Consider the following 26,374-nt stretch of genomic DNA (forward strand, 5'->3'; position numbering starts at 1 on the left):
TTTGAAAAAAACATGTTTATTCGTCGTTGTAGTCGTTTTTTCTGGCTATCCCTCAGATATCAGCTACAAGTGCTGCCTTTCGTCAATGTGGTGCCTTTTTTCAAGTGCCACAGCGTCTCCTTGATGAGCTTGTTCTTGACGTAAGAGCGCTCAATGAACGTGACGCCGAGCCGAGTAATTAGGAAGTCCTCCCCTGAAAACAGCAGTAAGCAGGAGTTCCAGATGGCTCCAGCGGCCATAGCGCTCGTGCGCTGACTCTGTCCTATCGCTTACCGTAAAGCTGCCGTATCAGGGATAGAGAAACGTTCCTGGGGAATCCTGCGACAAATGTTCAATGTTAACATAACCGATAACAGTGTACACAGGATAAGCGCACTTTCCAGGATGCTTACCACCAGTTCTTCAACACTCCCTTCGCCCCGATAATGCTCTGCACGTTCAGATCTCTAAATGAACGATGACCACAGCGTTCCCTACTCACCCAATGCAGTCATTAACTCTCCTGGCTCGGCACACACGCACCACAAATCAATTTCAATGCAGTTGTATTCGAATCGATTACGATGGATTCCAGCAAAATGAAAGTAATTTTGAGGCATTATGGTGGATTTGAATGTGTATTGTGGCCTAAGGCGGAAGAAGTTGCACTACAATGAATTATGTTCAATCAAGGTCAGTCTATCGTGCGTTAAGAGTGAACTAAGTTGCATTAAACGGAGAAAGGTAGATCAAGCTCGAATTATATTGGAGAGTGATATATTTTAGGGAAATAAAGTTGATTGTTTGGAAGCTGCGACTAAGTCTGTCATAGCCAATTCAGGGTGCTCACAAATTTGTGCTCAAATTAGGACGACGTCAAATTTTCTCGGCCTGGTGGGCCACTTTTTGCCATTTACCAACCTGACGTTTGAAGGCAGCATTGAGTGGGCCGTACTAAAATTATTTCGCAAACCAATTTTGGTCTAATTCGTACAAATTCAATGTTTTGGAGTCCGGTGGGTTGACGTCTGGAGGTGGCCCGTGTGTATTTAGAAGGTTCCATCGAGCTGTCCATAGCAGAGTCCGTTCGACACCTACTTCGCTGGAATTCATATGACGTCAAATTCTTGGGAGCCAAGGAGACAACCAAACTTACAGGTCACCATTGAGTTGTTCAAACTCGATTTAGTTTCGGCACCAAATTTGGCAGTCTCAAACTTGGGTGTCCAGTGACATCCAACTGGCCCCTTCAGTGCCTCCACCACAGCTGGCTCCAGAGTTGGTATGGCAGCCACCGAGGCATGCCAAAATATTGTAACACTGGAGTTGAAAATTTCATGTCCATGTAACTGATGAGCCAATTATGCCTTCCGCATTAAACACTGCTTAAAATGAAGGGCCGTAGAAACAATGACAAATTTTAATAGAGACCATGATGAAAGGATAAAAACGTGGAGAAAACTACGTAAAGTACAAAATGAAAATCACAGAAAGAAGTGTATAGTTGTATAAACTTGCATGAAGCTATGGAAAGAGTACATTCACGGGCTACGAAAGCAACGTTAAATTCTGCTCAGTGGTTCATCGCGCACTTGTTTATTCTGGCCTCTTGTAATCATGCTACGTCGTTTTCTTGAAAACCAGTGTAAGAACTACCACCCTTGCATTCTTCTTTCAGTTCCTGTGCAAATGACTAAGGAGCTGGCACGAACTATAACAAGGCCTCCCCTAGATAACAAACCACTGGAATTTTGCACACTTGGTACCTTAAATGTATTTCTGTCTCCAACACTCGCAGTTAAAGGCCTTAGTGACATGAACCAACCAGCCTGCAAAAATGGTCTATCACTTCAGGATAGATCTTCGTGCAGCTGCGGGTTACAAGACGAACCTGAGTGCCTCCTGAAGTCCCACCGAAAGAATGCGTCGTTTTCTTTATTATTCTGCACGTAAGCGCAAGATTGGACACCAACGAAACAAGGTACGGCCCGAGCCCTATTGGCGGCTTTTGATTATTGGGCCGCGGCTACTTTAACTTACTCGTCGCGTTCTGGGAAAAGTATTTTACCTGACTCGGAAACCAAGTTTTGCGCAAGGGTGCAAGATTCTGGGATGCCTTTCAAATGTGAGCTGACTGCAGGATAATATGAAATACGGCAATTCAAATGGTTATTGTATGTTAAACGTGAAGTTAAGCATTACGTAATAAAACAGCTTCAAAATCTCTATCTCAGAAGATGTAAAATATTTCTGTGTACGAATAGTCAGCCCTTCTAGAGCTTGGTAATTGCTATAGCTGTTGACAGGCTCCATTTGTGAGAGCATGCGAAAGTTTATTAACTTAGATTGCATAGTCTATGGAACAATGCATACAATATTAAGTGTCCATGTCTTTATTAGGCGGTTTCGTATATTTTTGTTTACTTCAGGTGCAATTGTATCTCTGTGTCGCAGTGTATGTAGTGGGTATTCTCGGTGTTATTAACTGTTTTCTAGTTCTCTCAGATGCTTTCTCTGCATGCTTTGCTTACTCTTTTTCTTCTCAATGGATTGAAATAAAATCGCCTCACTAATGTGAGGCAGTTTCATTATGCCTGTCTAATTTTGTATAGTGGTCTCTCTGCCCTATGCAGCTTTTATGGTGTAGCAGAGCTAGTCACCCCTGATGGGGCTGGTACAGGTGGGTCACCGCCGCTTGCGGCGGGGGCTAGCCTGGCACCGAATTTTTATGTGTTCTAGGCCGTCATTGCACACGCCACCGCTGGTCGTGGACGCCGGCTGTTGTTGCGGCGCGCGTCTTTCTTTCCCTCCTCCTTTTCTTTCTTATCTATATTCTCTTCTATCTGCACGAGGCAGCGGAGGTGGCTCAGCTACAGAGCCAGTAGCAGGCCCGTGCATTTTCTTTTCTTTGTTCCTACAGCCACAACAACAACAACAGAGCTAGTCAGTCTGCAAGCAACACTGTCCTGTATCCTGCTGTGTCTTACCGAAAACAATTCAACTAAAAGTACCGTTTCTTTCTGGCCCTCGATAACCTTCCCGCGTAGGTTTCACGCGATGATTATGTTGTCCTACGAATCATGGTATACATTTTGTCCTTTCCTGATGATTTGTAGGTAAAGTTAGCTAATGTTCGTGTGTTCAATATGATTGCTATATGAGAAACGCAGAAAACATAGTACATTGTGGCAATTATTCTACGGGGTACTTCCTTAGAGATTTTCCTTCTCTGTACTGCGTTCGTAGCGCAGTGCTGATGAGTCATACCTGCAAAGTCGACGTCGTCGTACTCTGTGGCGTACAGGGCGTAGGAGAAATCACGCGCCAGGAGCGACTTCATCAGGATAATGTACCTAGGAAGGACGGCAGCGGCTGTGTGACGCCGCACTCGGAAGGACAGAATGTGCCTAGTCCCTCACCTACGCCTGTCCTGCTCTGCGATGGACACCAGCCCGCCACGGTCCCACACGATATCCATAGGACCAGCGCACTCCCTGCAAAAGAAGGCTCTTTTCAGGACCTGATGGCGGTGGGGATCAAAATGATTTAAGAGCACCCAAACTAAGGACAGCACCATTGGTGGTCGGAGATGGAATAAACGGGATCAATGCTACTGACGGGGTAAGGAATTGCGGCGCAAACAAGAACCCTCAAAAACGCGACCGCCTCTTCGCAATGAGGCCTTGGTGGAGAGTACACACCCAGCTGCTAGAGCGCTGCATCAGGACTAATAAAGAGAGCGGTCAGTGACAGTGTGGTAAAGTAGCCAGAGTAGTCCAAATCATTTACTCAATATAATCATCAACCTGACAATGTTCACTGCAGCGCAAGGCCACTCCCCATCTTCCTCAAACTAACCCGGGCCTGTACCAGCCGCATCCACATGATTCCCGTAAAGTACCAATGCCCATTGTACGCTTGTTACGCTTATCTTTCCTGGGAATACAGTGTGCTACCATTACGTCGAGCTCAGTCTAGGGGGATCGGTTCGCAGATGATTCGCTGACGTCATCAAGAGACGCGTGCTACGTACGCGACGCAAATTGAACGGGCGCCTCAGATATTTTTTTCTCTTAGATCATGAACCGGATGGAAAATACCAGTGCCTTCATCAGCAGGCGGACACGGAACGGGTTTGTTTCAGCCGTGGCGGCGAGCCGACACCGCCGCTAGAGTCTGCGTATGGCCCGGTCGGCATCGGCTCGCTCGTGTGGGTACGGAAGAAGGTCGGTTTTGCTCAATGCGGAAGAGCATGGCTTTGGCGCGGTTTTTGCCGCATTTGCAGTTCGAGCGCAGCCTTGCGTCGTGTCCCTTTCACGTATTTTATTCACAGCGTTCACTCCGTATTCGCTCCGCTTAGTCGTTATCAGTATTGTACATAAGCCCTGAAAAGAAAGCACACAATGACGACGCGACCATAGCATTCTTAGCGCTCGTTAAGAGTCGTCAATGCATACGGAAAGTAAGCACGCCGAACGCTTCAACATGATTCTGTCATACGATACCGCGGAAATAGAGCTTCGGCATCACGAATAAGCACCGTACACACTTGGTACATGACTGCTTCCTTCTTAGGCTAAAACATGAAGCGGACATCGGGGTGGCCTGATCGGGTTATTGTTGGCTCGTCTCAATCCCACTCGGCTTTTACCTGGTTTGCTGTGTGCTGTATTGTGGTGGGGTTGCATAACTTGCGCTTGGAGCTTCCTTGCAGGAGCGTTACGGATTAGGCTCGGGGTCTGCGGAAAGTTTGCAGAGCCGCACAAACAAAGCAACAACCCTGGGGTGGAGAGAACGCAAGAATTGTCCGCTGAATTCGCGCTATTTTTTAACAGCCAGACCGGCTCGGGGATGTATCTTCACGTAGGAATTAAGAGGGGCACACCGGCCTGCGCAGACCGTCCGCGATTCAGCCTGCTCGTGAACCCGCCTTTAGCGACCGTTGGATATCTTACAATCTTAATACATGTCCATTCTTTCGCGACTTCGACTACAGTCTCATTAACTGTGTGTCATGAGTAGAGTGTCATAAACTGTGTAATAAGCACTGTGTGTCATCTACCTTCCTCCTCGTCGTTCACTCTGTATCTCCAGCATGAAACCAACTAACCACACCTCAGCGCTTGTAAGCATTAACTAAAGATTGTGCTCTAACCCACTTGGCTCTCTCTATTTTTTGAAATTGCTCCTGGCATTTTCATTTCTATATCTACTGCCTTGTCCTGCGCTTAGCTTAAACTGTTTTCGCTTGCCTCCACATTTCTGTCGCGGAGATCGGTAATATATTCATCTTGACGGGTACTGGCAAACTGCTGTTCATCATGTGAGAGCACTTCTGAAACACTTTTCACACCATTTTTCTTTTATCTTAGTTCATTCTTGTGGTCAGGATCTAAGGCTGTTAGCTGCCCTGGGTAGGCATATTCCTGTCCCATTTCCAGCGTTATGCTACCAGTCGTATGCCGCTATTCCCTTCCAAGACTGCTGAACATCCGTTATCAGTGCTGAACCCACTTTTCTGCTTTGCCTACATAAGTGGCTAATCTCATTGTGGAGTACCTTAAGTCTCTTAGCAAAGCCCAGGCCACCACAAATGCACTAGTCACAATGGTGGCTTTTCCTCAACCCTATTTTGGTCTCCTTTAACATGGCGAGGTGATACCATCAGGTAATCGCCCATTGATGAGGTATTCTCCACAAAACTTTTTCTCCGGACGTTCGAAATCCAGGTCTCGGAACACAGCTTGAAACAGCGGTGTAAATATTGCTGGAGATATCATTTCTCATAGCCTGGTACCGTCGCTTATTAGCATTTCGTTGACGCCTATACGGACAACCATGGTGGTTGTGCAGCCGCTACACATATCTTTCACTATTCCTACGCATCTCTCTTCTACACCCTGTAGTCCCATAATAGATACATTTCTGCGACATTCTAATGTTTATATGTTATCTTTCAAGGCTGTGAAAAGGTTTCTGCGCTTTTTATACCACTTCATCTACCGTGCGAATAAAGCATTCTTTTTCCTTTCATTTTTGAAAGCTTGGAGGTAGAAATTGGTGTTGCGGTTACTTAGTAAATACCTTATAGAGAACGGACGGCAAGCTGACTGGTCTGTAACTTCGCAAGCTCCTAAAGGATATTATTATCAATTTTTCCACGATTCTGTTAATTTCAAAGGAGATATGTTTTCTATCCGCATTTTATCTGCGGTAAATTCAGATTTTGTCATATTATGACGCCCCTCCCGGACCAATCAGCCTACGCCTTGTTTCAGTTGTCTGGCCAGGTGGAATTTCGTAGGTGGCTTTCTTGAGCCACTTTCAAATTGACGCCGGATTTTGCATTCTTCACCACGCATGATTGTTCTAGTCCCTTTTCTCTCTTTCCACATTCCTTTCTAAATCACACTGTCCTTGCTTCCAGTGCACGGTAGCCAACCAGAACATCCTTCTAGTAAACTTTCCTCTCCAAGTGATTTTCTTTCCCAACAGATCTTCTGCAGCTTTGAATAATTATCAGTGGTTCGAGGTAACAGACATTTTATTTTGCACTTTGTCAATAACTAGGTGTTAAAGGTAGCAGCTGGTTACATTTCAATATATGCTACTCATACCTATTATTTAATTTAACTGATTGCCGCAAATGGCTATTCCAGGTATCTTATGAATATCACAGTTTTCTGAGGCACTGAGTGTTTTTCTTTTTTTTTTTTTTCAATAAGGATTCTGCCAGCTAAAGCTTAAACGACTGAAGAGGACCTACATTTGGTAAGGAATGGTAAGCCCAAGCAGCTTAGTGCCAAAAGATAAATTTCGGAGTTCGACTCCGGGATTCCAATGGCTGTTATAACGATTAGTGAAAGAAGAAGATATAATACCTGAGACTTTTTCCCATGCGATGAAAGCGTTTCTGAACATATGCCGCTTATTCCCGGTCCATGTGACAACGCGCTTAAATAGTGTAATCGGGATTGCTTTCGGCCGGCTTTTGCCATCCTTTACCGCCAGCGGTGGTGCAGTGTTGGAAGGCGTCAACGCAAGAAGCTTGAGACCGCGCAGCACCTCGAGCCTCCTACGTCTACGGATCAACTAAGTGAGCAAGCAGGCTGGCAGCCTTGTCTATGCTTTTTACCTCGCAAACTAGGGGTGCCTTCATTCGCATGGAAACGTTTTCCAAAATTTGTTTTTGCCACTTAGCCAGATACTTAATCAAGCTGCTCTAGCAGGTTTTATTCCGGAAACCTTCCAGCAAAACTGGAAAATAAACTGAATTTAACTGAATTGAAGTCCGGGGGGGGGGGGAGGGAATTCTTAAAATATTCTCGTGTTTAGAATCGCAAAAATGTGGTACTTATCTTTTATTCATGAGCCTATTTTGAGACAGCAATGCCCAGTCTTTCCGGAGGTAGACACTTTCTTTCAGTTAGATTTTGTCTGTTGATGGCTGGTTCACGTTGCGCTGATTTTCTCTCTGCTATAAATTGATATTTCTTTCATCTTACTTTCCAGTGACATGTCCTGTGGTTATAGAAATTGCTCAGCTATTTAATAAGCAACGTGCACGTAGAGCAAGGTGTCAGTATGATCGCCAAGACTGTTGAAATAATACTGCCCGCATCCAGAACGATGGGGTGAAACCAGCAACTTTCCAGTGACATGTCCTGTGGTTATAGAAATTGCTCAGCTATTTAATAAGCAACGTGCACGTAGAGCAAGGTGTCAGTATGATCGCCAAGACTGTTGAAATAATACTGCCCGCATCCAGAACGATGGGGTGAAACCAGCATTTTGCAACATTTTTTTTTTTTAGTACCGCTGTCTACCACTTCACAAGTGTAGAAGGTATATAGGTTCACAGGTGGATCGGTTTTCTAATATTTCTGGGAGACATGACGCTAACATTTGGCTCAACCGTGGTTCAGTAGACATTGAGGAGAGGATAGCGGGCCCTGTGAAATGAGAAAGATGGTCGGCTGAGAATATTTAGAATAAAACCATTAATAACGCTTCGCGCATCGTCCAAGAAAGAAAACAGAATAGAAATTCTAACCCTGTCGCAAAACAATAGAAAAAGGCCGAATGTAAATTGGCAGTTTTCTAGATTCATTGGCTCGGAGGTGTCAAGCAGTGCCCGGCGAACAAAAATGGCGTGCAAAGAAGAAGGCGTTATGTTAAGATGAAAACGGGTTAGAGATGTCTTATTTTAGCATTAGAAAAGTTTACAATACCTATTGTTGCCGATAGCTTGACGCATTTAAGGCTGCTTTTTTATTCACAAAGCTGACTTTGAGAACAAATACTGCCTAAGAGGATAAAAAGGGTAGTTTTCCGTTGCGCAAGAGGTATGAAACTTCTTTCCAGTGAATTATTCTCTAGAGTTAGGCAAGCAAATAACAGTGCATTAGAAAACCTGGAATAGTAAATCATTTGATTCACTGCCATATCAATGAATCATACAATGCAGACTATATAGCTTTACCAGTGCACAATGGCGACCGAAGATTGCAGGCCCGATGATCTTCGCCCATATTTTATTGTAGTCAAGAGTTTTCTAGCGTTAGCACCAGCGCCATGGTCGATGCGAGTCTCTTAGAGACCTTCAATAACCATGACCCTCTAAGCATCATGGGAAGCGCCGTTAGATATCACAGATATCTATTTTCGGCTCAATGTAGAAAAACAACGGCATTTTACTATCACAAATCTCCTAAAGTTCAATACTCTGGCTATCAATTGCAACAAACCAACAGAAACAATATTATGTTTAAAATGTTCCCAAACTTGGAGAGAGCCTTTATCCACACTAATACAATACAGCACACCGCCGAAAACAATTCCTTTGCGTATGACAGGCCCACTTATTAGATCAAACATGTGTTTAACGATATATTATAATTGAAGCATTTCAAGAACACTTTAGCGGAATTTTAGACAAGAGAATATTTCCAATAGTGTCGCAAGCTATTGCGGTTTCTCATCTATGGCTTCTCTGCGACGTTATTACGCCACGAAAAAGTCGTGCGACCTTGCAAACCGCAAAGTTCTCGCCGTGTCCTGGCGCTGCTCGTGTGGATTTTGCCAAGAAAGCATTAAAGCACGAAGCAGAAACCTGTCCTACCAAACGTAACAGTCGCTCTGATGCGACACTCGCAGCATGCAATGCCCGGCCAGTGTCTGGCTTCAAATCTGCTTGTAACACAACTGTCGCTTGTAGAGGTACCTTGCGCTTACAAAAATATTTTCTTCGAATAGCATCAACGGTCTCGGTAGCCACGGACGCATGCAACCTTTTCTGGCCCAATTTGATATGAAACATATCAACAGATGTGCGGAAATAAACCGGGAATAAGCGCTATTTATCGACATTTACTTCTTCGCCACAATTCAAAACGTTTACTGCTCGGACCGTTAAGAGTTGCTTATTACATTCATTCTTCACTGAAACAAAACTGTATGTGTGTACACAAGAAAAAACAACTTTTTCGGAGTCAGTATTTATTTAATGCCACACTGTGCGCTCAAAATGTCTAGCTTCTTGCCCCACATATGTCGCCTCATTACGCCTGGAGTGTTAATGAGAGCTGCAGTGATGAGCTGCCAGTTTCCCCTCTAGATAAGAGTGAGAAACTGAATTATTGTAGTCCTCTCCGGCGACTGAACCAAGGTGCAGCAAAAAAGCTCTCTTCGCTCTAAACCACCCTCGCCACGAGTTATATCACTTACAGATCGCAGCGCCGCCATTATGAGGCAGCGTCAGCCCCTTTATCCGCTTTACCTTTCTTGGCTCTGATGCGCTAAGGGATATAGTTCACGAAATATACTGACTCTGTCACTAGAGCGCCCTACATTGCAGAAAGCGGCTGCTGTGAAACAGGACGGATATATGACAATTCTAAGCAGAAACCATGTCACGCCGGAAGGATAATACAGAAGGCAACAGAGTTGGATGTCTCATCCTAACAAACACCTGCATCAAATTATCGAAGGTAGGCGAACACCTTTAACGAGTGGCGCATGCGACATTTGGGGTAAGGGACACATTGACACGTCGAAGTAGAGAGAAATTCCCATCTGCTTCAGATGACATATACATTTCTTTATCGCCTCCGCATTATCTCAGTATGGTTCACATGATGATAATCTAAGGTTGTGTAATTTTCGCCTGTCATGCATGCATTGCCCGTATATTGCCCATAGATTGCATATGTTATATGTTTTTTTCATGTGAAGCACTAAGGACCGCACAAAAATACACCAAGCATAAAACGGAGTATTTCCACTGCGAGATCTTCGTTCCTCTTAAGCGGTGATAACTGTGGCTAATGCATTAATTAAAGCATAAGCATGCGCTTTATTTTCAGGCATGCTACGTTTTAGCTATACATATTTTTACACATACTCAAGTCATACAAAAAAATCAAGGGCAGCAGAAGCAACAACACTGAAATAAAAGCAGCTATATAATGCGCGAATCCAACACTGTGCGGAATCGTTACTAAATAATCAGCAACAAGAAACAGGAAACTTGTCACGAAAAAAGGCAGGGCAAGGCTTATGGCCACCATGGCAAAAATACACATCACACAACTTCCTGGCAGGCGCCGCTCGTAGGTGTGGTGGGGTTTGCTGTGAAGTGCTACCTACCTCTTCCATTTCGGCTTCTTGTGGATCTTAGTTTTACGTTCACATAACTAAGCGTGTACCACTGTATCGGGCAATTATTAGAGCCGCGTTAAAATGCCTGCATGCTTACCTGCTGAACGAGTACAGGTCGCAGATGTAGATGCTTAACTTTAGGTCAGGGGTCTGTAATAAAAAAAATTATACAAACGTCATGCTAAATTGCATGTCCCCATTGCTGAATCACGTTTTGCTCTTATCGGTGGCAAGTGTTTACGGTATTGGGTAGATTCTCATAAACCTTGGTAATAAACGCACTCAGGCATCCCATTAGAGAAGCCAGTCCGCTTTTTCTTGGCGTGAACTTGGCGAGCAGTCCCTGCGACCTGGCGACGGGACGAGCATCAAGACACCGAAGGAACGTGCATCAGGCGCGGGAAGCAAGAATTGTCCATCTCACTGCAGACCGCTTACCCAAGCAAGGCGCCCGTGTGCTGTGCGTTGTCAGTGCAGATTAAAGAACCCCAGATGGCCGATATTTCCGGAGTCCTCCACTACGGCGTCTCTCATAGCCTTAGTCGCTTTGGGACGTTAAACCTCACAAACCAAACCAACGATCCTTGCATTTTCCGCACCTCGAGCTGCCTCCCCGTCATCCCTCTCACCTAACGCCTTCCTGGAGTAGAATGACCTCCTGAGCGTCACAATTCAATATGCAAAAATGAGATTCCCATTTGTACTTCGATGAAGACGGGTTACCATCCGAAACTGTTGGTAAAATAAAATAAGATAATCAAAAAATTGTATGACATTCTGAGTGAATTTTTCTGGTCAGTTGATCAAAAGCAAATGATAGCTAATATATATATATATATATATATATATATATATATATATATATATATATATTCAAACAGGATGTCACACAACTTTCCCGATTATCTATTTTATTCCAACAGTTTCGGACGGTGGACGGTCCACCGTCCGAAACTGTTGGAATAAAATAGATAATCGGGAAAGTTGTGTGACATCCTGTTTGAATTTAACTCTGGCCCATTAGTAACAAGCAATCCATGTCTATATATATACACGCTTCACAGCATGAGTACCTATACTTTATTACCGTTTTAACTGGGGCCCAGTTTTAGCAGAATGTTAGAAGATATTTTCAAGCATTTATTTATAAGGGAGGGTAGGGGTGAGTACGTCACCTTAGATGACGAGCACACACCGAGAGTTGTACGGACTGGTGGTTCACCCTGAGCGACGCTCAAAGGATGAGCACCTGTTCGTGTTTTTTTCTTTCAGTGTGTGTGTGTGTGTTCCTCTTCCTTCTTGTTTCTTTTTTTCTTCTGTCCGTGTGTCTACTCGCCATCTAAGAATGGGACGCACATTTTGCTACCCCTATAAATACATGCTTGAATGCATTTTATAATATTGTGATGAAGACTGGTCTCTAGTAGAAACGTTAATAAAATAAGCCTAGTCGTCATGTCTTGTAGCGTACGTAAACCTACTTTATCAGTTCTGGCTTAAAGTGCGCTCCCCCTGCCTCAATCTCTCTCTTTACATATGTATATATATATATATATATATATATATATATATATATATATATATATATATAGGGACAAAGAGGGTCATCGTTATAATACATGAATACATCGCCGACTGTTGGCTTCTTTCCATCATATATATACATATATGAGAACAAGCTTGTTAGGCTAATACGTCTGTATAAATCGTTTGGGGTAAACAGAAAGCTTACAATGCGAAAGATGCACAAAAAACTCGGCATTTATATTTATAAGCGAGGAGTCCTCAAAACTATTTTGTGTGCTGGCTGTTCCTATATTTTCCGTTTTTCGTGGTCGAAGGTGTAATGCAAGCCATCCAAGTAGTCTCAGCGCGCAGTGTGAGGCTACAGCCACCAGTACGAACCCACATAAGGATGCAGTTGCGCGAGAAGCAGTTTATAAGAATGGTCCAATTGAGATAAGTTGGTGAAATACGAAGCATACAAAGCAGCACACCCCATTCCCTCTCATTTTTAGTTCGGGTTTAAGGTTTCAATGACAAGGTTCATGCTTCAGTGCTGGTAGCGGCAAAACGGGAGTCTGGGTGCCTTAATGGCAGCGCACAAAAATATTCTGGGACAAATTAACGCTCAATGATGTCGTCAGATAGCAAGGAGAAATTACGCATGAATGGATGGGGATAAATACAATGACCTGCAAAGCAGGTCGCGAGAACGTAGCTGTCAAACAGTCGCTGTGAGCGTTTGCGGCGATAGCTGCAATATAACTACATAAATCGACAATAGCTTCGAAGTAGCGTACACGCTTCCCATGTATATTGTTTGGAAACAGGTCCACTCCGACGGAGTTTTTTCTGGTTATTTTCCTGCTTCTTTAACGCACGGGGACCACGAACGCACCCCTGAAATCACTCACTGTGGACAGTCACGCTAGCGCATAAATAGTCATTGTTAGTCAAGTGAGTCTGTTGAAGTTTGGGGAAGCATGAGGGGACATGAATAGAAGAGAAGAACTTATATGTAGATACCTTGGTACATGTTCGAGAAGACACAGGAGCACAAAAAAGGTACTATACGAAGAGTGACGCTTATGTACCACCGCTTAGCCATGTCCGCGGGATTTCAGTGATTTTGTTTTTGTTTACGCTTTGGCCCATTGTTAGGCCACGGCGTATCAATGCTGTTCTCCAAATTGCATGTGCAATTTGTACGTTTTATTCAAAGAATTGATTGATTGATTGATCGATTGATTGATTGATTGGTTGGTTAATTGATTGATTGATTGATTTATTTATTTATTGATTGATTGAAAAGCCTGCTGCAAGTTAGCCCTTATTCTATTTCCTTTCTACGTGTGTGTACCTTTCTTACTCTCCTGTGCCTTCCGGGACATGCATTGTTCCATCAGTTGAAAAGAATTCCAGTTGGCTCTGTAGAGAGGCAAATAAAATTATTTTCCCTAAACTGTTTTCTACGACATGGACACTTGCCATGGCTCAACAAACTGTAGCAACACTCACTGCTAGAATCTTGCAGCCGGTGACGGGGCAGCGGCCCTCCACAACCGGAAGGCCATGGGTCGAGAAGAAACGTCCAGCCACACTCTCCACGAACTCGACACCAACGACGCGGAAGCCGCGCTCGTAGAACCTGTGTGAAGTATAGTGGACGGATTACAGGGGAGCAGTAGTCTCCCACAGTCATGAAATCAAGGTCAATCCTCATCTATGTGCAACGCTACCACCCAGACTCGTTTTCCATCTCAAAGCTTTGTTCTAGACTTCGTCGAAGTGCTGCGCTCAGAAAGGCCTCACACTTTAGTTTAGGTCAAGTAAATAGTCCATATTGCGAAAGATGCTGCTTAGCAGAAATAATGAATCATATATAGTTATAATGCCCACCGTATGCCGAGGCACATGCGCATTATGAACACATTATCATACCGCCACTGAAATGCTTCTAACATTCGGCTCCGTATTAGCACCCTTACCAGACAGACACAAAGAAAACATTGTCAAACTATTTAGATTATGTTGGTTTTGTAGACAACCTTTAATGTCCCAGTCTTCAGCATTATTGTGCAACCTCAATGCAGTCAAATCTGTCAACCTATAATAAAGATATAGTACTTCATCCTTCTAGCATATCAGTTTAGGCATCTCACCAGAAATTCTATTGTTACATTTCAAAAATATTAATTTCATATAGATCTTACCATTTCTTAGGCCTCAGTCATTCCGTCTTCCTTTTACTATAGAATACCATCCTTATTCAGAGTTGCAAGTCACATAATATAAACACCGGGTACATACGTTTTTTTCTTCATTAATGCGCATATCTCTACCTTTCTCTCCCTCTCTCTTTCTCTCTCAAATTTCAGAACTCAAGTGAGTTTGCTGACAGGCCATGTAGTGAGAGCCCTGTGGCAAGTCCTAACTTTTGAAAAGAGAAATTCAGGCTCATCTACAAGAAATTTATAATACTTCGCATGTACAACAAACAAAATGGGATGGCTAAGAAGCAGACCTCTGTTGTTCCTAAACTATTTTTGTAGTAGCTGACAAATTTGTCCATAGCTCATCTATGATATTCATGCGGGAAGAGTTCTTGTATCTAAGTCACTGAGTTCCGCGACGCGCCACAAGCGTTGTTACATCATTTCTTAAGAGAAGCTTACTGAGATCGTTGCTCCTTAAAGCCATGGCCATACCATAGTTTGCAGGAGATTTCAAGGCAGAATTAAATATCTGCCAGCGCAAATATATTTGCGGCGGCAGACATACGACGTCCATCGGAACTCAATACCTCACATATATTTGCTAACAGAGATGGCACCTCCGCAATGTGTCGAAAAGCATGCGGAGAAATGATGACCACATTGCATGGATTGTATATGTGTGTAGCTCAGTAAAATTCTCTGCTGGGCGAGTCGGTTCATAGTGGAAATGGAATACGTTTAGCGCGAGACAACTAGGAAATGACGAGGACAGAACACACAGCCACGATATATACAGCGTTAGTTGATTGATTAGGGCGCTTGATAATATGGTTGATGGAGTGATTGGCAATGGTGAATGAAACCAGCACGATGTAGATAAATAATCGCGCGCGCGTGCGTGCGTGCGTGCGTGTGTGTGTGTGTGTGTGTGTGTGTGTGTGTGTGTGTGTGTGTGTGTGTGTGTGTGTGTGTGTGTGTGTGCGTGTGTGCGTGCGTGCGTGCGTGCGTGTGCGTGTGTGCGTGTGTGCGTGTGTGCGTGTGTGTGTGTGTGTGTGTGTGTGTGTGTGTGTGTGTGTGTGTGTGTGTGTGTGTGTGTGTGTGTGTGTGTGTGTGTGTGTGTGTGTGTGTGTGTGTGTGTGTGTGTGTGTGTGTGTGTGTGTGTGTGTGTGTGTGTGTGTGTGTGTGTGTGTGTGTGTGTGTGTGTGTGTGTAATGGAGCCTGGAACTGGTACTGGTGTGGCAGCGTCGTCTGGCACTTCTGGCAATGTACCAGCAGATACGTGTAATAGTGTAGGAACTACGTTTGAGGATGTGCTTTGCCGTGGTTTTTGTGCTCGGCGACCAGCGAGACTTCACAAATCGGCTGCCGAGAAGACGGAGAAGAACTCTGCGTATAAGACCGCTAGACCATTTAAGCGAAGGCGCGATGAAGATGTGCAGGAGCAGTCGAAGTAAGGCAGTGAGTGTGCACGCTTTCACGTTTACTCTTCAGGCGAAGATTAAGCGTCGGAATCTTTTTACCGTAATGACCAAATGGTGTTTTATTCTTGCCCTGTGCTTTGTCGCATTGCAATAAACCGAATATCTTAACCTCTCGCGCAGTGTACTAACGCGCTTCCACTTGGCACCTAAAAAAAAAGACCAGTGCGAAAAAAACGGGGTCAAAAGATTACGAAACGAAAGGACGGGCGTTCGCTGTTGCGTTTCTTTGTACCCATTTTTTGTGCTGATCTTTTTATTATGAACCCAGTATGCAGCAACTCAATCAAACAACAATTTTGATCGAGCGTGATTCTAATCTCGGCACCGGGCCCCATCTGTCAGCGCGCGCGGACCAGGGACGTCTATGTACAAGTGTTCTTCAGTTTTGTCCTTAAAACGCTTTACCGCTTATTAATTTAGGTGTCTGCTGTACATGGCTGCTCCCATTTTTTTCTGTTCGAAAAGGTTGTACAGTTGCATAAGGCTCATTTCTCCCTCTTTAACGTTATATTCCTGCGTAGCCTTCCAGGCAAGTTAAGAAGAGGAAATCTAAGTTTATTAGCCGATTGATGCGCTGCTGTTGTAAATCTGTGTCTGTTCTTTGCGTGTAATGATTGCAAATGTTTTTCTTACCTCCTGATTTTGTGCATGAGAATGTAAATTTATAGATATTGTAGCCCGATCGGCGGACAGTACAGCGAACGATGTTGCTTGGAGGAAGAAGGATGCAGGTGAAATGAATAGTTTCTGTCGCTAACTATTCATCGCACGCTTTCTTCTACCGCTCCTTTTTCCGACAATACAAATTTCTATATGCTTATGTCAGGGAACAGTCGGCACGTAAGATGGATGAGATAGCATCGCTTTAGCGCTAGTGCCGGCCTGACTCGCAGCACAATTAACACGATTTCTTTACATTTAATGACACTGGTCCAAACAGCTACAGGGCGATTTTACACACACAAATGATTTTGAAGCAACATATTCTCTTCTAACTGCATAAGTCGTGACAGGTGGCTACCCTGTTACTATGAACTGTTTTGTGTAATCAGCAATGACAGTTGTTATCGCGCTCCACTGCTGAGTCAGAGGACGCAGGTTTGTTATCGGCACCGTTTCAATGAAGGCCAAACGGAAGGCGACCATGTTCCCTAGCGATAAAACCCTGTGAGTCACAATAACATCATACAGATTTCTCATACTAAACTCGTACTAAACTCGTATAAATCGCATATAACCTCATACAAATATTCAGTGTATGAGATGTATATGAGATTGTATAAGATTCTCATGAGTTTAGTATGAGAAATCTGTATGAGTCACAATAACCTCATACAGTTTTTTCGCTATGGTAGTGCGTGTTGTCAGCGCACATTTAGAACCTCAAGAGGTATATATTTCCAGAGCTCTGAACTGCAGCGTACGTGATATTCAATGCTGCTAATCACTAAATACCATGTGCAAACTGACTTGTTAGGCTGCGGCCGGAATTCATTCCCTGCTGTTCTTTTGGCATGTGTGATAACGTATGCGCGGAATTAAAAGATGTATCATACGTTCAAATGCAGGCGCGGCAGTTAGATAGGCACAAAGATTATCTTGTATAAAAACACACAATACAAATGTAGCGGTGTTTACAAATAAAGCGAAAAAACGTGCCCATGATAGCTCTGCAACTTACATAGGCACGCCGCAATAATTTGTCGGTATCACTGATGCACCACCACGCAGGTGACAACACAGGCTAATTATTGAGGTTCTCTGTCGTTTTCAGGAAGGACAAAGAACGCATTATAATTGCGAACAAATATGAGCCGCACATAAATTGCAAACCTTGTAACTTTTTCTGAAACCTTATTCGGCTGGTGTGTACCAGAACATTTGGCAATATTTCGCACAACCGGAATGCTAGCAATTCGAGGCTTCCGTACAGGTGCGGTCGCGGCCCCTGGTCCCCATTAAAACAGTCACACGGCGGCGCTCCATTTGGCAGAAAATTAGGGTGCCTCGATGTTACCCACGCGCAGCCGTTCAGGGTGATGACAGCGCCACCATTTTGGTTCTAAGGAGCGCTTCGCGCATCGGCATGACCGCGCATGGCGTGGTTTCGTTCCATCAACGGTGGATGGATGAATGGATGGATGGAATATAGGAGCGTCCCCTTTGAAACGGGGTGGTAGCAGTAGCTATCATGCTCATTTTTCTCCCTATATCTTAATTATTGATTTAGAGTGGTTAACTAAACCAACATTCTATTTATTAAATTTTGTTTCTACCTTACTAACATTATGTCACTTCTCTGCTTTTAAGCTACCAATCTTCCAGTCGTTTTTTGCTAGTTTCCACCGCCGCCTTATTCACCCGGCCACTGTTATCTCTAAACGGTGGGGTCCTCTGAGCAGCGTCACCTGGCGACAGATAGCGGAAATATTGTAAATATGAATAATAGCGGGTTTAAAGCTTGCCGCCCTCGTTGCTTCACTGGCGCAAAGGATTGGCACTACTTGCCTCCGCACAAAGCGTATGAACGATCTGTTCGAATCCTTTAAAAGCAAGTTTTTTCTTTCTTATTTTTGTTTTATCCACAACATTACATTAAGCTACCAAGATCATTCCTGGGGAGTGTTCTCCTTTATGTTGCAGTATGTAGTGTTTTTATTTCTGAATAGCCGCAAAACCAGCCTTGAACAGAGCCACGAGGTGATGGCATGACAATGGTAACACTAATCAATTACCTTCACCGTAATCATTTCTTGCCTTCAGTGAGTGTATGTTACCTTTAGTTTGCGTTCAGAGACACCTTTCGGTAATTATCGCCGTTTAACCCTCTGAGAAGCAACCGGTGAGGAGAAAGAAGTTGCGGGACCGTACCGTTGAGGAGACGGAATTACGCCCGCGCATGAAACCGGTTGCAGGGACGAGCGTGGCAGGAATAACTGCACGGACAACCGCTTAAAACCAAAATGACGCCACAGCGGCTCGATGCGGTACAAAGCGTGTCATCACCCTGAACGGCGGCGCGCGGGCAACACCGAGGCACCCTAGAGAAAATGGCCACGCAAGAGATCGGTTGAGAAATCTAATATATAAAAAATGACATCGGCTTAGCTCGGCTAAGCGCTGGTTGTGCAAGCTTAGTTATGCGGTGTTAAGCCAGGTTGGAGTCATATCGGTAACCTACTTTACAGAGCGGAAGTTTGATTAGGCATGGTTAGTCACTGCTCCGGTTGAACTCCTCCTAGGCTGTCTGCGAACGCCACGGAAACGCAGCCGAAGCGCTGATTCCAGGATCCGACTCATTCATAGCTGTTTGCGAACGTTAAGGCTATCACAGCCGGGTCTACACGACACGAAGGTGTCGAGGCATCTCGAAGGGGAAGTCCCTGGAGGCGAGCCAGGTGGGCAGCGGTGACAGTGGAGAGAAACGGTAGACAGGTGACTGGAAGGTTGTGTGCTATTGTGTCAGGGAATGTGGTTTGGTTTGGTTTGGTTTGTGGTGTTTAACGTCCCAAAGCGACTCAGGCTATGAGAGACGCCATAGTGGAGGACTCCAGAAATTTCGACCACCTGGAGTTCTTTAACGTGCACTGACATCGCACAGCACACGGACACCACTCTGTTTCGCCTCCACCGAAACGCAGCTGCCGGGGCCGGGATTCGATCCCACTTCCTTAGGCACAGTAGTCGAGCGCCGTAACCACTGCGCCACCCCGGCGGGATGTCAGGTAATGTATATCTGTGGATATATGTGGCAGTACGAATAAATTTTGCCCGGTGTGTGAGGAATAACAAGCAGCTGTGTGAAGCAGCACCAGGGGAAGAAGCTCTGCGCTGGATCCTCGTGCCGCACGTCACGTGAAATTAGCGGCGCCGGTGACCTTGGCTCTATAAGGCTGGTAAAACTTTTGCTTTGATTTCACACTCACAAACATATGCAGTTGACATTCCTTAGCGCACGTGTTGACAGTATCATCATCTTCGTCAACAGCACTACTCTTTCCGAAGGCTGACATTGAACCAACTAGCATGGATTGAAACTATGAGTTCTATATACCCTCCCAGATCAAAGCACATCTTGATTGAGACTGAGATGCAAATTACTCACTCATGTTTATCACGCTCTCTTTCTGTGTCTTAGCATTGCTACTATCCCTGTGCTTTTCAGAGCCTGCTGTTTTGTCCAAAATATAACCCTTTTCGTCAGACTTCCATTAGCTTATATCACTACATTCTCCTCTGTAGGGAGCTTGCAAAATCATAAGATGTGTATAATAATGTTCCTGGACAGTAGACGAGTACAATCAAAATACAGCTCATATATGGTTTGACAAAAAATCAGCTGAAAACGAAAGGGTCAGTGGAATAAGGCGCACATTAGATGCCACTCCTATTTCTTGTCGTCCTACCCAATCCTTGTTAAAGCGTCCTTTTTGACTGGTTTTATTTAACCGTACATATTTTGGACCCTGCCCCTCCGGGGTGGCGCAGTGATTAAGACGGTTGACTTTTCCCAAGCGCGCGGAGTCGCATCCCGGCCTCGGCGGCCGCTTTTCGATGGTGGCGAAAAGCAAGCCTCCCGTGTGCTGTGCGATGTCAGTGCACGTTAAAGAACCCCAGGTGGTCGGAATTTCCGGAATCCTTCACTACGGCGTCTCTCATAGCCTGAGTCCCTTTGGGACTTTAATCCCCACAAACCAAACCAAACCAAATATTTTGGCCCCACAAGCTGCGATTATTCCATTCGACGGTTACGTAGTTCTCTCTTGAAGGAGTTTGGTAAACTGTTACAAGCTTGGAGATGTCGATTGCATTCCACCATGCTCTTGTTATGTTGGTTATTTCACGCTCGTGGTTCCTATCTGCATACAGTGCGTATTTATGGTTTTAGTACCCTGTCGCTTCGGCGCCCATTGTAGACTTCTGTTTTTGTAGGTCTTCTGATCATTACTTTACATTTTACCCTATGAAGTTTTAAAGTGACTGCTTTGCTCTTCCTAGGGCATCCATCATGTTTTGCGATTATTCCCCTGGGTTTCTTAACGAGGCAATCGCATAAGCTAATTTTAGAGTACTGAAGAATATTTGTATGGGCACTTCTGAATGCAAGACCTGAATACATGCTTTAAACATTCAGTAAAAAATTAAGAGGATGCTTATTCTCTTTAAAAGTACGCGCGAAGCTCGGTTAACGCCGCCTTTTTTTTTTTTTTCAATAATGTTCTTACTTTTCCTTTTTAAACTTTTTCAAGTTGCAAATTATTATTAATGTAAAATCAATAGGCATTACAAACTATGTACCATAACGCGTTTACTAAGCGACCCTCTAAAACGTTTCTAACGAACAACCGTTCATGGCCTACGCGTTGCGTACCCGGATGGCGAAATCTTTATTTCATTGAACATATTTCATTGCTTTATTTTGAATGTGGGGTGTTTCAAATTTCCGCACGAGGTCATCTGTTGTGACTTCTTTTTTTTTTTTTTGTCAGCCCGGCCTTTGCAAGCCATTAGTTATTCGAAACTTTAAGCCCTCAAAGGAGCACAGCAGGATTAACAGAGCCTCTCACACCCCTGAGAGAGCCGGGCGCCGGGCCGGGGGACGCTTGTGCCCATTTTTACTGGTGGGTGTCCGGCATCGGGTTTCGAACTGACCCCCTTCCGCAGCCGAGACGGGCGCCCGAACCACTCGGCCACTACTCTAACACCAGCGGCTTTTCGGTTGCACTAGCCATGTACGCTTCGTAATACCACTGGACAGTCTACATCAATGTCTGACACCCTTCAATATTTCTATTTTAGCTTATTACTGTACCTCTGAAGAACTGTGAACGCTATACATGCCCCTGCAAGTATATTCGAGCAGCCATATTCAGGCATAACTTATGCACCACTGTTCATCAATAAAACGGTAACAGGCATAGTCGAATGCTGTTTCTTGTTATAATAACTGGTTATATTCCTCGCATTTCATTACAGTTTCGTAGACACAGTGAAAAGAAAACCTGGAAATTGCGAGGAGACAGGCCGAGCGCTGCCCGCGACCTTCCTGTGTCCGTGCCCTTACCTGGGTTTCTTCACGCTTTTTCTACAGAATGGAATACCAACTCGCTGTTTTAAACAATCTTAACAATGATGTAAATATACCGCATCCTCTAGTATCCTCTCTTCAAACTATGTTGGTCTCACTGATGTCTACCATGGCTCCAATTCTAAGGACAATTACCTTTATAAGAACTTTGTAAATTGCGGATGAAACGCTTATACGTTTGTAATTTTTCATTTTATGTAATCGCCCTTCTAGAAACTGAGATGTGTAGGACATAATAGGGTATTAAATGCAATGATTGCGTATTGAAATGCAATCATTGGCGATGGATTGTGTGAACGTGCTCGCAGTTTTTTCCTCAGAATTAGGAAATGTAAGGAAAACACGGAACCTTTTACAGCGGGAAGCCAGTGACGTCGCAGGGGTTCGTGCAGTCGCTGGGGAAAGCTGAGTAATATGCAGGCCGGAGTGAACGATGGTAGATCATACTTGCTGAAAGGTACCTCATGCCCGGACCTGCCTATAGTGAAATGTTCCATAAGAAAATTGTCGTATTATGTACGCATCAGTGCACCTCATTTGAAAGCCTTATAAGACATACATATATTATGTTGAGGCATGAAAAGGAAAGAAAAATAAAGAGCCTTACAATCTACATGCTCGCAACGTACGCAACAAACTTGGGAAAGATTTAGAGATTCGCGTACATTTCCATATCGCATGTGTTCCGTTTCGCCCTAATTCTATTTCCGCCTCTCATTCGCACCATTTCATTGGGGCTGAACTGAAGGCATTAACTACTGGCTGCTCACAGCTAGCCAGGGAAACTCTAGAGAAGCAAGAGCATCAACTTTCTAAAGGCGCTCACCACTTCAGCTCAGCAGCGGCTCCACACATGGGCAGGAAGACTGTGCCGCTTCGCTTGCCGTCCAGCACTGCATCTGCGTTGTCCCTCAGCAAGCTACAGTGGAATAGGATGAAGAGGAGAAGAAAAGAGAAAACATTTGTTTTCATGACCTTTAGTGCTTCGGCTGTGGCATAAACCTGCGTACTTTAATCATAAAGTAATTACGTTGTCATCCGGCAGTGTGCGCTGAGTACCTGCTAAGAGCATACCAGCTTTCTCGGGGCATTTGATTTCTTTCTGCTGTTGTGAACATAACTATGGCCGGTCTTTCTTGCCTCTGGGAATATTCCTGCGTATGTAAAAATCCTTTTCGTACGACGTGCTCATAGAATGCCTGAAGATATGCTCGCGTTAGATAAAGTGAAATCGTTCCTGTCGCCTAATAAGGCTGCATAGTATGTTTGAAATTGCTCTCAGAATAGTTTAACAACCAATGAGAAGTACGTAAAATCAATTTTAAACGAAGTGTTGCACGCAGGAAGCTACAGCGCGTGATCACAGTCGTAAGGTGTCATCTCTGGTGTCATGAAATTCATAATAACTTTGCTATTGTCGTTGATGTCATTTTATATGCTTAACACTTACATGCACTGCTTTGTACAGACGATTCTTTTTGATACAGTTCTCCAAGCATATCTTATCCCGAAACATTCGCGTACCTCGGAAGCATAAAACGAACTCGTGAGAGGGCTCATTCAAGAGGATAACAAACGGCAGAAAACTTCTGATATGACGGAGAATATTAATATTATGGTTCTTCTACGAAAGGCGATTAAGAAAAGGTATCATTTTCACTTTCAGTGGCGAAAACAAATGAAGGTCAAGCTCATATGTCGCCGCCAAACTCACACGCAGTGAGTGAATGTTTAAATGTGAATATCTCCGCACACATGCATTCTACGATAATTCGACCAGAAGGAGTATCTAGTCTGAGAATAAATAGTAGGAAGACAGTAATATGTTCAACACTTTTCTGACTATGCGACAGATGACGGTTATTATTCGCTTATAGGTCGAACTGAGTTCATAAATTACGTGTAAAAATTACACTCCGGTGAATACCACCTTACAGTGGCTCGCGCAATCTCCGCAGTCTTCGTCTGTGGAGACCCGACACTGTGCGGCGGGATCACTGAAACGTCCTGTTGTCTCTCGTTTCCTCGTTCGTCATATATGCGCACTCCTCCGTTGAAACGAACCTTTACCAACTAGCCTAATTAGCTTTCCGAGCATCGTGGTAGAGAACCTTGCAAGACCTCCCTGCTATAAATAGGCTTCCATCCACTTTTAATTGCAGAATAACTTCATTCAGATCATGCTGGGTGTCGATACGAAAGAAATACAGCCACGTGATCCTTGGTTATGATTTCTCTACAGTATGCGCGTGCATTAAAAGTCATATTACGCATTGTGCGCTCACCGTTAAAGTCATATTGTGCAGAAATCATGAGGGTGTGCAGAAATCATATAGTAGAGAAATAATAACCAAGGATCGCGTGAAGATGCTAAAGCATATTTGTTAGTCAGAGAAGGCGAGGAGACATGTGTGGCAAGGCCGTCTATTAGCCACCACAAGACCACGTTTGCATGCCAGCAAGCGGTTCTTACCAGGGGAAACTAATTGCATTTTTCATCTGCAGAACTTATTCGTTCCATATGGCTAGGAAAAATGACAACCTCCTGTGGTATCTGTTTATACTTTTTGCACAAGTATTTCCTGCGTTTTTGTCTTCCATTTTTTATGCGTAATTTTTTTCTCGCGTACAAAAGCATTACCTTTTGAGTAAAGATTCAGTTGCTACTCCGCGCCTGTGTTGGCACACTTCTTCCTTGTTTGTGTATTTTTTTATGTTAAAGAATGTCTCATTTCAACGCAAATTAGCTCGTCCAGTTTGTCGGATGGATGGATGGAATATAGGAGCGTCCCCTTTGAAACGGGGTGGTAGCAGTAGCTATCATGCTCATTTTTCTCCCTATATCTTAATTATTGATTTAGAATGGTTAACTAAACCATCATTCTATTTATTAAACTTTGTTCCTACATTACTACCATTATGTCACTTCTCTGCTTTTAAGCCACCAATCTTCCAGTCGTTTTTTGCTAGTTTCCACCGCAGGTTTATTCACCCGGCCACTGGTATCTCTAAACCCCAGAGGTCCAGGAAGAGTGACTGCGCCTGCATTGACTTCCATATGGATACCATTACATTCGAGTATAATATGGTCAATTGTTTCACTGGAGTTTCCACACACAGCACATGCGTCATCTCCATTGTTAAATTTCTTTTTGTAGCTGCGTGTTCTAAGGCACCCTGATCTAGCTTCAAAGAGTAGGGCACTGCCTCTTGAGTTATCAAATAAATCTTCCTTCCTGATCTGCATTTTCCACTTTCGGTATAATTCCACACTCTGTTTCTTTTCCATCGAATTTATCCAATCTTTACCTTCTCGTCGTAATCCACTATAAAGCGCCCCGCCGGCCGTGCTCTTAAGCATGAGCACCCCGCGATCTGTTGAAAACGCGAGCACCCTGCGTCAACTCACAACAATAAATTGGAAGGAACGAAGGCAAGGAATGTTAGCCGCCAGACACGCTGCCCATGTTGCGTCGTGTTGGTGGCTACACAAGCGGCTGATAGCACAAGCCGTTGTGCGCACAGTGCATCATTCTCAGTGCCGCCGATGCACTAAAAGGTGCCTACGGATTACCTCAGGTTCATTAACTAGTCACACCTATCCCTAACGAACATTACATGTAGAGTTATTTCGAACCGCTATTTGCTCCAGTCAGGCATGGAGGATTTTTCTTTGCGCCAGTCATTTGAGTGTGAAAGACTATGTGACCCGAGCTGTTTGTATCTCAAGGTACCGGCCACCAGGCGCGCTGTTCCAGTCGTTTTTGCAGCTTTCTAGTAAAGCGTGGCGTACGAAAGTTCACACAATGCCATGTTTTCCGAACTGTTGATATGCAAATCACTTAGTAGAGCCCATATTGACAGTGCGTACTGAGAATTCAAAACATACAGGTGCTCGTTCTGTGTGCCTTGCATAAAAATATATTATGCGGCGACTACAGAAGGGACATGAAAATCGCATGAAAAAATAAAGCAAAGCATGGGAGGATAGGTCATTCACTCACTCGTGGATGCCATCCCTAGTCCACGGCGCATCGTCCGTGCTCCAGCGTCGGCTCCAGTAATTGAAGGACGATGACACATCGACGCTGTCTTGCGCAGGCATAGAGTTGCTGCCCCTGCAAGAGATTGGTTACGGCCTGTAATACGTAAGTCTCCTCCGTTATCCCGAAAAATCAATGTCGACTTGGCGTGTGTTCACACGGGCAACCTGTTTCTTAGCAGTGAATTTTCCCCTGGACGTGCAGGTAACCTCACAGGTGTCGGCGCAGGCGGTTAGAGATTTAAGGTGCAGAGTCCTATTCAAAAGACACTAAAGCTACTTCTCGATGAGAAATTCAAGAGGTGCACATGCAGTGACCATGCTTCGGCACTGTTGGCATTCGTATTGCTTTTAATAGGCTAGTGAAGGTGAGCGTATCTTTGCGGAGGCCGGACAAAGGTCTTGG

General features: G+C 44.3%; 1 protein-coding gene across 1 annotated transcript; it reads right to left on the reverse strand.

Moving 5' to 3' along the window:
- On the reverse strand, positions 1–26,374 carry LOC146178882 (putative thiopurine S-methyltransferase). Its single transcript, XM_084579813.1, has 9 exons — positions 26,137–26,374; positions 25,931–26,044; positions 22,753–22,845; positions 13,660–13,789; positions 10,736–10,788; positions 3,399–3,473; positions 3,247–3,332; positions 274–318; positions 1–193 (listed from the first exon to the last, which is right to left on the reverse strand). Exons 2-9 carry the CDS (start codon positions 26,029–26,031, stop codon positions 60–62), a joined length of 717 nt encoding a protein of 238 aa, XP_084435939.1. The 5' UTR covers positions 26,032–26,044; positions 26,137–26,374; the 3' UTR covers positions 1–59.

Source organism: Amblyomma maculatum, chromosome 9 (assembly GCF_055883805.1).
Source record: "Amblyomma maculatum isolate TAMU_Amacu chromosome 9, ASM5588380v1, whole genome shotgun sequence".
Taxonomy (NCBI): domain Eukaryota; kingdom Metazoa; phylum Arthropoda; class Arachnida; order Ixodida; family Ixodidae; genus Amblyomma; species Amblyomma maculatum.